The sequence below is a fragment of the Vombatus ursinus genome, unplaced genomic scaffold (assembly GCF_900497805.2).
Source record: "Vombatus ursinus unplaced genomic scaffold, bare-nosed wombat genome assembly UNPS02005069.1, whole genome shotgun sequence".
Classification (NCBI taxonomy): domain Eukaryota; kingdom Metazoa; phylum Chordata; class Mammalia; order Diprotodontia; family Vombatidae; genus Vombatus; species Vombatus ursinus.
This window is the reverse complement of record NW_020944847.1, coordinates 31,375-44,497: the sequence shown is the minus strand read 5'-3', so window position 1 is coordinate 44,497 and position 13,123 is coordinate 31,375. Positions and strand designations below refer to the sequence as shown.

Sequence of the window (13,123 nt, the reverse complement as noted above, 5' to 3'; positions counted from 1 at the left end):
AATTTCCAGGTGCAGATACGTCCTTGACCACTTCAGATCTTCATCTCTCATATAACTCTCAGGGAGTTTTTCTTAAGAGTTATCCTGGCTTGCCCTGAGTCACAAGCCAGTAAATGACAGAGGCCATGTCTTATAGAGCAATGATAAAAATGGAATAATGTCTTCTAATCTTTACCCACAGTATGTCCCTAATAATATCTGATTGACAGATTGTTTCATTTCTCTTTGGCTTGCTAGGTCACTCACTGAAGTCTGAAAATGTCTAACTTTACCACCACTGTGACTGAATTTCTCCTTATGGAGTTTTCTGACACCCGAGAGTTACAGATCCTATATTCTTTGCTTTTCTTTCTCATTTACTCAGCAGGATTGATGGGAAATCTCCTCATTGTCATTGTCACCACCTTTGACAGGAGACTCCAAACCCCCATGTACTTTTTCCTTAGGAATCTGTCCATTGTGGATGCCTGCTTCATATCAGTAACTGTTCCCCAGGCATCCATTAACTCCCTGGTGAACAACAGAGCTATCTCAGTTACTGGATGTGTAGCTCAGATATTCCTGGTAATTTTCATGGCATATGTTGAGTTTACTTTGCTCACTGTCATGGCCCATGATCGTTATGTTGCCATATGCCACCCACTTCTCTATCCAGTGGTCATGAGTCCCCGTGTCTGTATGCAGATGACTTTAACATGCTCCTTCACTGGCCTTTTGTATGCAGGGTTCCATACTGGTTACACATTTCAGTTGTCTTTCTGCCAATCCAATGTGATCCACCAGTTCCTCTGTGATATCCCCTCTCTCCTCAAGATCTCTTGCTCAGAGACATTCAGCAATACATTATCCTTACGTGGCTCTGCTGTGGTGATTGGGGTTGACTTCTTTGTCTTCATCACTGCATCCTACATTAGCATATTTCCCACTGTGCTCAGATTTCCAGTGAAAGAAGACCAAAGAAAAGTCTTCTCTACTTGTGTCCCTCACATCATTGTGGTTTCTTTGTTCCTTGTTTCATCCTCCTATGTGCACCTACAACCACCTTCTGATTCTGGGTCCCTTAAAGATATAATCCTTTCAATATTCTATTCCATAATACCTCCTTTTCTGAACCCCATTATATACAGTCTATGGAATAAGCAGATAAAAGAGGCTGCAAGAATAGTAATGAAGAGAATGCTTTTGTTAAGGAATAAAGAATAAAGTGTAATTCTTTCCCAATGTTGTTGAACTTAATTCATGCATAAATGAAAAATTTCACCTATATATATTCATGCATATATATATACATACATGTATATATATGTATACACACACACATATATACGTTATTTTGTTGATTTATGGGTTCTTATTTGTATTTGGATGGTTTCAGATGAATCACGGGTCAAAATGAGCCAAAGGCTGCTAGAATTGACCTTGACATTTATCATTTATTCAGGAATTCAAAATAACATTTTCCTTACCTCTTAGGTGGCCTTTGGCAGCACTGCTTATGACATATAAATAAGGAATGCATACCACAAATGGTTCAGAGGGTTCCTTTTCTGACCCAAATTCACACAGGCAACTCTTATCATTTAGAGAAAGACAGAGTTCATCTTAAGCTAAGGGTTCTAGGGGTACCCCTGGAGGTTAATAGCATGTCTTTCCTTTTTTTCTAAATAAAATGAATTTTTAGTATGTGATTGTGATGGAATGCTACTGTGCTATAAGAAATGATAAGCTCAATGATATTAGAAAACCATGGAAAGTTTTACATATATCCTATTTGGATCTGATGGTAGCCATCTCTAGGGTGAGGAGGAGGGAAGAAAAAAAGGAAAAAAAATAAAGAAATTTACATCACAATTTTATTATATATTTAAAAGGAATAGCAACTTGTACATAATAGATTTGCAGTTTTGTGTGTAATCATCCTTTTTATTACACTTTGTTATGGAAATTCTTGTTTTATTCCATAAATTAAAAATAGAATAAATTAAAAAATAAAGTAACATGTTGCATTAATTATATACATACATACATATATATATATACACACACACACATATAACAAGCTGCATGACACAGAGATCTGTAGTTCGTTATACCCTTTATGCTCTTCTTTGTACATGGAAATGGACTTTTTTTTTAACCTTCTCTCCATTCACACGGCCATTTACGTAGTTCACACTCTCCCCAAAAGTTCTGGGTTATTTTAATGCTCTCTTAATTGGTTTTTAGGACTCAGGGCTTCCCTTCTCAAGAATCCATCCTTCATTCATTACACAGTTGTCAAATTACTATACATAAGGAACATGCCTTACCATGTCACTCTCCTACTCAGAAAGCTCTAATAACTCCCTGTTGGCTCTGGGATCAAATGCAAACTATAATATATAGAAACTAATGTCTTTCACGGTGCAGTTCCCACCTCCCATTCAAGACTAGATGTGAAACAGTAAGTGGAAGAACATCAAAATAATCAGAAGAGCAATAAAATAACTAAAATTTTAAAAAGAAATAAGGATAGATGTTAGAAAATAAGTGGTGGATTGAAAGAAAAAATAAAAAGGCAAACAATAGAGTATTTTGGACAAATGTTAGTAGATTTTTTTTGAAAAGTAAATAACTGATTTGAAACACAAGAAGTAAATACAGAAGAAAAAGTATGTCAAAATCAAAAGGAACAAGATGCATGAAGGAGTGACTGAAAATAGGAAACAGGAGAAATATTAGTTGTTCATGGGTAGGCAGGGCCAATATAATAACAATGACAATTTTACCTTAACTGATTTATATATTCAATTCCACCCTAATTAAATTATTAAAAATATTGTACTGAATTAAAAAAAACTAAATTTATTTGGAAAAACAAAAAATTAAGAGTGCCAAAAAATAATGAAAAAAATGTAAAGGAACAAAGTTCAGCAGTACCAGATCTTAAACTGTATTATAAGGCAGTAATTATCAAAACTATTTAGTATTGACTAAGAAATAGAATGGCAGATCAATGAAACAGAGTAGACATACAATTCAAAGCAGCAAAAACATATACCAACCTTGGGTTTGGCATATGTAAAAAGTTAAGTTTTGGGATAAGAATTCATTATTTAGTAAAAATTGTTAAGAAAACTGGAAAACAGTATGGCAGAAATTGGGTATTGAACAAAATCTTATACAATTTATGAATATAAGGTCAAAATGGATAGAAGACTTTGAAATAAAGAGAGATATTACATGAAAATTTGAAGAACATGAAATGTATTACTTATCAGACTTATGGATAGGCAAACAATTTATGAGATACAGAGCAAAGTGAGGTGTAAAATGGGTTATTTTGATTTCATTAAGTTAAAGTGTTTGTACAAATAACACAGATGTAGTCAACATTAGAAAGAAAGCAGAAAATTGGGGAAGATTTTTATAGTCAGTTTCTCAGAAAAAGATCTCATATCTCAAATATGTAAATAACTTTGGCAAATCTATAAGAATGCAAGTCTTTCACCAATTGACAAATATTTGGTCAAATGATATGAACAGGTAGTTTTTCAATGAAGAAATAAAAAAAATTCATGTGAAAAATTCTCTAAATCATTATTGATTAACGAAATGCAGATTAAAACAACCTTGAGGTATCATCTTATACCTACAAGATAGATGAAAATGATAGAAGTGAAAGTGACAAATATTGGAGGTGATGTGGAAAAATTGAGACATTAATTCAGTGTTGGTGGAACTGTGAATTGATCCATACATTTTGGAGAGCAATCTGGAGTTATGCCCAAAGAATTATTAAACTGTCTATACCCATTTACCCAGCAATAATACTAATAGACCTATTTCCAAAGATGATTGGGAAAAAGAAAAAGAACCTATATATTCTAAAATATTTATAGCAGCTCTTTTTCTGATGACAAACAATTGGAAATTCTGGGGGTGACTGTCAGTTGGGGAATGGTTGAACAAGTTGTGGTATATGATCCTGATGGAATACTACTGTGCTGTAAAAAGTGATGAGACATTATTTTTAGAAAAAAAATGGATAGACTTGCATGAAAAAAATGAAGAGTAGAATGAGCAGAAGCAAGAGAACATTGTATACATTCACTGCAATAATGTTGTTTCTTGGTTTGTTTGGTTTTTTTTTTTTTTTGTTTTTTTGGTTAAGCAATGGGATTAAGTGACTGCCCAGGGTCACACAGCTAACAAGTGTCAAGTGTCTGAGGCCAGATTTGAACTCAGTTTTCCTGACATAAAGGCTGGTGCTCTATCCACTGCATGACCTAGTTGCTCCAATAATGTTTTAAGAAAAACTGAGTGCTTAGTCATTTTAACTATTATAAATAGCCAAATTAACTACAAAGATCATATGAAGGAAGACATTATATGCATCCAGAAGAAGAACTGATAGATAGAAGTGTGTACAGAATGATTTCACACACACACACACACACATACACACATACATATTTGTGTCAAATGGTAGCCATCTCTAGGGTCAGGAGGAAGAAAAAAATTACATTATAACATATATATATATATCAAAGAAATGGTAAGTTTACATAATATATTTTCAGTTTCTTTAAAAATTTTACTATGTTATAGAAATGCTTGTTTTATGCCATAAATTAAAAATAAAATAAAATAAAATACATTATAAAAAAGAAATAGTTCATTCTGTTGAACTTATACTATATGTAGAGGGACAAAGCATAAAATAAATTTCTGACACAGGGTAAATGGAACACTCAGAAATCCTAAGTTTTCAGTAGGGTAAATGGCAACACCATCCTTAGGTTACATCAGTAGGTCAGATGACAGTGTCAAAAGTCTAGAGGGTTCAATGGCAGAGTAGTAGATGATAATAATGTCTTCTGATAATATATATACGTATATATTTATATAGTTGAAGGATATAGAGTTGTTGAGTCCTATCTCATTGAAACTATGTGATCAGTTTGTTTTTGTTGGTGGTGAGATGTTTTTCAGTTTTATCTGACTCTATGTGACCCCATTTGAGGTTTGCTTGGCAACGATACTGGAATGGTTTGCTCTTTCCTTCTCCAGCTCATTTTACAGATGAGGAAACTGAAGTAAACAGGGTTAAGTGACTTGCTCAGGGTCACGTAGCTAGTAAGTGTCTGAGGCCAGATTTGAACTCAGGAAGATGAGTCTTTCTGACCTTATAGATGGCTTTCTGTCTACTGTGCCACATAGCTGCCCTAACTTAGGATTACTCCTCATTAACAAGAAATATGTGGAAATAGCTGAAGATTTTTAAAAGCAAAGGTGATTGTTTTCTATGCCCAAAGTGACATAAACTTCTAGGCTGAGATTATGTTCAAATATTCAAATAAATGTGATATCACTACTTTAGAAATGTCCTAAACAATACATATTGTAGCCCATCAAATGAAGATAATCTTGTGAGATTCTTTTCCATGTCCCACAAGCTTGCTGAAGGAAGGCCACTTAATGTGCTAGAGGTCTTTTGCTCTCCCAGAAGTAAATGCAGAGTCCAGGATGAGTATCTACTGAAGTAGACATGGGGCACATGGATAAAATCCAGCTCCAGGTTCTCAGGAGTCCTTTTTGTCCCCTGTATAGGGTGCTTGAGATGTTCCCATTAGGCATAGTGTAACTTCTTTGTTGTGCTTTTTGCGAATGCATGAATCTTCATCTGGTCTATCTGTAACTGTCCAACACAGGAACTACCATCAGCTGATATGGAAAAAAAATTAGGATGTCTTAGGGAATATTGGCAATCCAGAATTCTCCACACCTTTCAGAAAACACAAGGTTTTACTCCAGTCAATAGGGAGGAGGGGAGGAGACCTAGGCTAAGTCCAAAACCATGGAATCTCTTAATCCCTCCTCCCAACTGTTAGTTCTTCCACATATCTTTTACTGAAATGCCACACTAATTTTTGGAATACATCTAATTCTAATCTTTGATATTCTCAGGTTTAATATTTTGCACATAATCATTAAGATGTCAACAAATTTTCTTAGAACACCTGACTATAATTCTTGTGCAATGTCCATTTCCATTCCAAGGAATTTTCACCTTTAGTCTAATGACCAGATCTGACTGAATAATTTAAACTCAAAATTATGATTGAAGCTTTTAAAACTTGAAATCATAATTTAACTAAGGTATCAAAGGGTCTTAACATTAACATTAAGTGTGGTGAGGTGACATTTGACTTATTTACTAATTCTTTGACTAAACATAAGTAAAGTTAATCCAGCTAAACTAAGAAAATAAGTAAAAGAATAGACAATGCATAAAAGCTGAACAATAAAAATCTATAGGGAATCAATACAAATATGTGATATAAAGCAGAAGTGTAAAACATGTGAACTACAGGCCACAATATGGTCAACGGTATTCCTGAGTGCCAACCTAATCAGATTAAAATGTAATTGGAAAATATTCAACAAAACAAATAAAATGTAAAAGAATATAGCTACTGGTAATACATGGTTTTCTTTTTTAATTAATTTATTTTTAATTTTCAACAATCACTTCCATAAGCTTTTGAATTTTAAATTTTTGCCCCCTCCCTGTCTGCATCCCTCTTTAAGATGGTGTGCAATCTGATATAGGCTTTACATATACATTCCTATTAAACATATTTTCATATAAGTCACGTTGTAAAGAAGAATTAGAACCAATAGAGGAACCCCAAGAAAGAAGAAACAAAACAAAACAGAAGAAAAGAAAAAAGAGTAATTGGTGCTCCTCAATCTGCATTCAAACTCCGTAGTTCTTTCTCTGGATGTGAATGGCATTTTTCTTCATCAGATTTTTGGAGATGGCTTAGATCCTTGCATTGCTGAGAAGAGCTTAGTCTATCAAAATTAGTCATAGCATAATGTGGCTGTTACTGTGTATAATGTTCTCCTAGTTCTACTCACTTCACTCAGCATCAGTCCTTACAAGTCTTTCCAGGTTTTTCTGAAGTCAGACTGTTCATCATTTCTTATAGCACAATAGTATTCCATTACAATCATATACCACAGCTTGTTCAGCCTTCCCCAACTGATGGGCATCCCCTCAATTTCCAATTCTTTGGCACCACCAAAGAGCTGATATAAATATTTTTGTACATGTGGGTCTTTTCCCATTTGTATGATCTCTTTGGGATACAGCCCTAGAAGTGATATTGTTAGGTAGTATGTGGTTTTCTAAGTCAGTGCAGCCCACAGGCATCCTTATCTGCAATGTATTGGTACCCATTTCAATTTGAGTTTGACACCACTGATGAAAAAAGCCAGCCCCACAATATATTAGTCAAATTATCACCCAATTTGAGAGCTAAAGTAATATTTAAAGCCATATATTTCAACCCAATTCTCTCTATGGTGTCCCTAAGATGTTAGGCTTCTTTAAAACTCCTAAAAGTGGACTATTGGACTAATCACTTTTCTACATGAAAGCCTTCCAATATTTGAAGCCAACTAGCATGTCCTCTCTTAGTTTTATCTTTACTAGGCTAAATAACTCATTTTCATATATCTTGGCATTAACACTTCTTGTCATTCTGATTATTATCTTCTGGATTTATTGCAACTAGTCCATGAGTATAGTATGAGATGTTAAGGGACGACTAGCACCATTGGCGTGAGAGTTTGCTGAGCCCTTTTCAGGGCCTCTCATCTACCTTTGTTGTCTACCTGTCACCCAATTTTCAACTGTGGCTCTAAGAAGTTGTAGCATGTACAGTGGCCACACTCTGGTAAAACCTTCTTGGTACATGGGTGAAACTAGGTTGAGGAGAAGCAACAGGCCTTAAATGTCTTGGTGAGTTAGAAGAATATCTAAGCATGAGAAGATTTCTCTTTGAAGAATATTTGAATGAGAATGATTTGTTCCAATGGTCACGAAGGCAGCCAAAGTAGATACTGTGAAGTGCTTAGAGCTTGGTCAGACACCAAAGAAGACACCAAGGTCACCCATCTTGACTTTTGTCTTGCCACTGGACCTTTATGACTGGAAGAGAGAGTGAAGCTCATGACCTTGTGCAACTTTGCCTCACAAATCTGATTTATGCATGTCAAGGCATCACTCCACAATGAAGGGTGAACAAGAATCCAGAAAAGAACATCATATTCCTGATATATTTAATTCCCAAAAAATTATGAGGATATGTTATATTTTGTGCCATCAATTAATAGTTATGGGAAAATTATTTAACACATAATATGAGGTATCATATTACACTCTAAAAATTGACAGACTTGTTCATGAGAAGTGTGGGGACTGGGATGGACCTGTGACTTCAACAGTTAACAGAACAACAGTGTAAGGAAATTTCCTCTCCCCCTCCCACTGCTAATCAGCCCCTTCTCTAGGACTTATACTGCTAAAGAGCTTACTAGAGCACTGAAAGTTAAATGACTTACTCAGGATCACACACACCACCGTATGGATTCTAGACAGAACATGAAATCAGTTACTGTTAATAAAAGTTGAAAAAAGTCAATATTGGAAAGGCTGGAGATAGGGTAGGAAGACATATCTATCCATCTTTGGTGGAGCTACAAATATAATCAATTTTGGAAATCAATTTAGAATTTTTGAGAAAAATCACTAGATTTTGTGTAACTTTTGATGCTGAGAGACATTAATGGGCATATACCTCAAACATATCAATTACAGAAATGAAGGTACCAAAGACATGAGAACATTCATAGCAATCCTTTTCATCATAACAAAAACAAAATGAGAGAAAATTGTTATCTTAATATGAGGAAATACATTTTATTCTAAGATAAAATGACAAATGTCAAAGAATATGAGAATAAGAGACCAGAGAACACAAAGGGGACAGCATCAACCATACCACTTTCTTCTTGGTAGAAGGATGGAGAGCTGTGGGTTTCAAATGTTTTATGATCTGCCAGATGTCATTACTTTATTGGTAGGTTTCCTTAACTAATTTTTCCCTTGTAAAGAAAGACAAAAATGTGACGAGGGATTCTTTGGAACTGAATGTGATGTAAAAAGTAAAATATGTTTCAAAACATCTTACAGAAAATTTGTGAAGCTCTTGCCTTTATGTCAGTGAAAGCCATAATCATCTATATCAACTGGGCTAAGAAGCCAAAAACTCATCAGGACACTTGGATCTCTCTTCTTCTGCCTTTTCAAGAATGGGCAAAGGAGGCTTATTGATTCTTTTGAGAGAACCTGTGAGATAGTAAATCCTACAGCCCTAATACATACTCACACACATGCACATTAATTAATATTTCTTCAACTCCAACCCAGTGCTCCTGAGAGGACCTCATTTGACACCTTGTCTTTTGCTACCCAGAGACAATTACCTCAGTGTGATGATCTCTGCCTCTCCATATTTGGCTGGAGAGCAGGGACACTGTCCCCAAGGAGATGCAAATAATTGGTAGCAAAGGTGACATTGGCCCATGGGGCCATCCTATGAAATGTGCTGTCCAAATTCATCTACAAATATAATGAGGCAAATTGAGAGAAAACATGCTTCCAAAGCAAGGAGAACACAATTATGATGGCCAGATGACAATGGAAACTTTATAATTTTCTGCCAGTCCAGCTTGAGCTGGGGAAATTCTAAAGGTTTTTTCCATAGCATAGGAATTCAGTGGTATCATTTTTGAGCAGCTCATATTGGAGAAATTAACAGCAAGGAGATGTGTTGCCTTATTCAAGTAAGATACAATAGGGGATGCTTTACCCTATTTCCCCCTTTTTTCGTTTTTTTCTTCCTTCTCTCCCCTCTCTCTCTCTCTCTGCCTCCCTTACATTCTTTTACTTTACTTTTCTTATCTTTTCTCTCTCTCTTCCTTTCTTTCTTTCTTCCACCCTCCCTTTTTTCTTTTTCCTTCTTCATTTTTACTTTCTTCCTTCCTCCCTCTCTCCTTTCTTTCTCTCTCTATTTTTCTCTCTTTATTTCTCTATCCCTGTATATACCTCTTTTTTTCAAACATCTCCCTACTTTCATTTCCTCCTAGTAAAGGAAAGTCACATCTTAGGAAAAGGAAATATAAGTGGAACCATGGTCAGAATTAAGTGATTCAGTCTGTTTCACAGCAGAAACTGGTCAAACATCTCAGTTCAGTGGGTATACAGAGGAACAGTTCATATACATAAGACTGTGAGGATGTGTAGGTTTGTATCATATAAGAAGAACTGGATTGGGTAGTAAGAGGCCATACAATCCAATTATTTCATTTTGCAGATGAAAAAAATGCACAGTGAGAAAAAGTGACTTGTTCAAGAGTACGCAGTGGCTTAACTCGAATGTGAACCCAGGGTCTTTCCCCATAAATAGCAAAAATCAGTGTCATGCCCCATATGCAGTAAAAAAAAAAAAAAAAAAAAAAAAAAGATTACATCCTTAAACTAAGCAGTCTCTCTGGTACAAACATTTGGTCCAGTCACCCCTGGTAGATATAACTTATGCCAGCAAGGCTAAAGAGCAGTAAGTGAAAGGAAGAAGATGATACTCTTCTGTAGTTGCCAACATTTTCAAAGTTCACTGCTTCAAGTGCAAGAAAATGTTGAGCAGAGATGTCTAACTTTTGGAAAGAGCAGAATACAAAACTTGAAATGCAAATGGAAGAGTAAAGAGAAACCTACAACCTTTGATCCTTTGTCACTTGTAAGGGATGTCTTAACTGACTGGATATGTGGTTCTCTGACTTCTTTCAGATCCATTCAGCAGACTAGAGCAAAAGAGGAGGATACTGGGGGTAATTCAGGGTGGGAATTTGGTCAGATATAATCAGTAATAAGACAATAGAGGGAGAGAATTAAGAATAGTGGATAGTTTGTAAGATTATAACTTCTTAGTACAGTTTGAAATCTGGAAATGTTGGACCTCTGTGGTTCTGGTTTGTTAACTTTCATCATTTGGATTGTTGTTGTTCTTCCCCCATTCTTGAAAAGGACCAATGACATCAGGAGGGCGATGCCTTGAATTGCAAGTGAACTGAATTTAAGTGAGACAGGATTGTGCAAAGTCCTCAGCCTCACTCTGTCCTCCAGAGTCATCGGAGTCCAATGGCAAGACATAGGTCAAGATGACTGCTGATGGTCCAGGATGTGGTGGGAGACCTTGGCCTTTTTATGCTAAGGTCTTTCCCAGGTCTCAGCTCGCTGAGGCAACACCCATTCAGTGATTTAAGATTAGGTTAGAATTGAGGCAGAATATAGCCTCATTTACCCACTCAAAAAAAAATCAATGTAGGAGGGGAAGACCCTCAGGATTTCTGTCCAGAACAGTGAACAGAACAGAGTGTAAATGCTATCTACCCTCACTTTGAGCCATCAATGCCCAAACAATGTGCAAGTGAGACTTGGGCTGGGACCTATTAATGGCCAATCTGTGAGAGCCAGAGTGCTTTGGGTTTTAAGGCATAGTCAAATAGTACCATTTGTGCTTTATCCAATTTATTCAATCCAGTTTCTGGTTTTTCAGAGCTATATTTCAAGAGATCATAAACTAAAACTACATGGGACAAAAGAGTTAATCGGAGACTATTGTTCAAAAAGAATTCTTTTAGGATTGTGCTTCCTTCTATAACGTAACAACTTAATAGTTGAATAAGAATAACACTATATCTATAGTTAATTTTGATTGTGATAATGCTTAATGATGCTATATTTTTTTAAATTATATTGGCATGGTCCAACAGGGAACAATAAAGCCCAATTATTTAAGTATGAAAAAAAGAAAGTGATGTCTTCTATTTTCAAATGCAGAGGGCTTCCATCTTTCTAACCTACATTAAATGTTTGTGAATTTCATTTTTTAATCCTATTTCTATCTCTAAAACTACCTTCTCTTTTACACTTATTTAACTGGCTGCCAGGTTTCTGATATTGGAGTACTTCCTGACCTTGCCTAGTCATAGATCTCACCACATGCCTGATTGGAACTCCAACAGGTAGGTTAGTACATATAAAATATTTAAACAAAACCCATTCTTTAGTGTTTATTCTTTTGAAATATTAATAAATTATATATAAAATCAAGTTCCACTTGCCAATAGGGTCATATAGGAAGCAGGAGTTCCCATAGTTTTTCCCAATAGCTTCTTAGTGTATTATCACCAATGATAGCCACAGATATAGGGCTGTAAACATCTTTTGCTCAATCCAGGTATCAATAGTTTGAAGAGACTCAGTTTTAGGTTCTTTCATATGACAGATAATTTGGAAAGTAGTTCTGTTCTGGGCTTACAGGAACTTTTGTCTCTATATCATGGTATGTTGATGCTTTAAAAACCTGGAGAACTTGTGCCTGACGTCTCTTGTGTATTTTTTTATGTTTAATTGGTGCCTTTCTTTCTTTTTCTATCCCATTGATTGATTAAAATTTCCCTCACTATCACTCCCATGAGCATTCATTTATAAAACAGATTTAATATACATACACACATACATATATATTTATACATATATGTACATATATGTATACATTCATATACCACTTATTCTAAGGAGATTAAATAAGGAAAGGACCCATATTTATAAATATATTTATATAAACTATTTTTGCGTATAAAAAATTGGAAACTGAGGGGATGAGCTTCAATTGGGAAATGGCTAAAGAAATTATGTTCTGCAACCTTGAAACGAAGGGGCTAAGTTCAGAAGAACTTGGGAAGATCTGTGTAAAATGATGCAAAGTGAAGTAAGCAGAATCAAGAGAATTACTTATATAATAACAACATTGAAATGATAATAAGTTTCAAAAGATAATAATTCTAATCAGCAAGATGACAAACTATAATTACAAAGGACTCGTGATGAAACAAGAAACTGGCTCCAGACATAAAGGTAATCCATGCAGAGTGCAGATTGAAGCATACTTTATTTTTCTTTCTTTTTTTCTTCCTTCCTTCCTCTTCTCCCTCCCTATTCCATTCCTCCCTGACCCTTGACTCCCTTCCTCCTCTCCTTTCCACCTTGCCTCCCTTCCTTTCTTCTTTCCTCCCTCCTTTCTTCCCTTCCTTGTCTCCTCCTTTTCTTCCTTCCTCCTTTCCTGCCTTCCTCCTTTTGGTCTTTCCTTCCTTCCCTCCCTCCCTCCTTCCTTCCTCCATCTTTCTTTCTTTCTTTCTTTCTTTCTTTCTTTCTTTCTTTCTTTCT

General features: G+C 35.5%; 1 protein-coding gene across 1 annotated transcript; it reads left to right on the top strand.

Moving 5' to 3' along the window:
- Window positions 1-255: 255 nt before the first annotated feature.
- LOC114029007 (olfactory receptor 14C36-like) lies at window positions 256-1,203 on the top strand. Its single transcript, XM_027843367.1, has one exon. It carries the CDS (start codon window positions 259-261, stop codon window positions 1,201-1,203), a length of 945 nt encoding a protein of 314 aa, XP_027699168.1. The 5' UTR covers window positions 256-258.
- The last annotated feature ends 11,920 nt before the right edge of the window (window positions 1,204-13,123 follow it).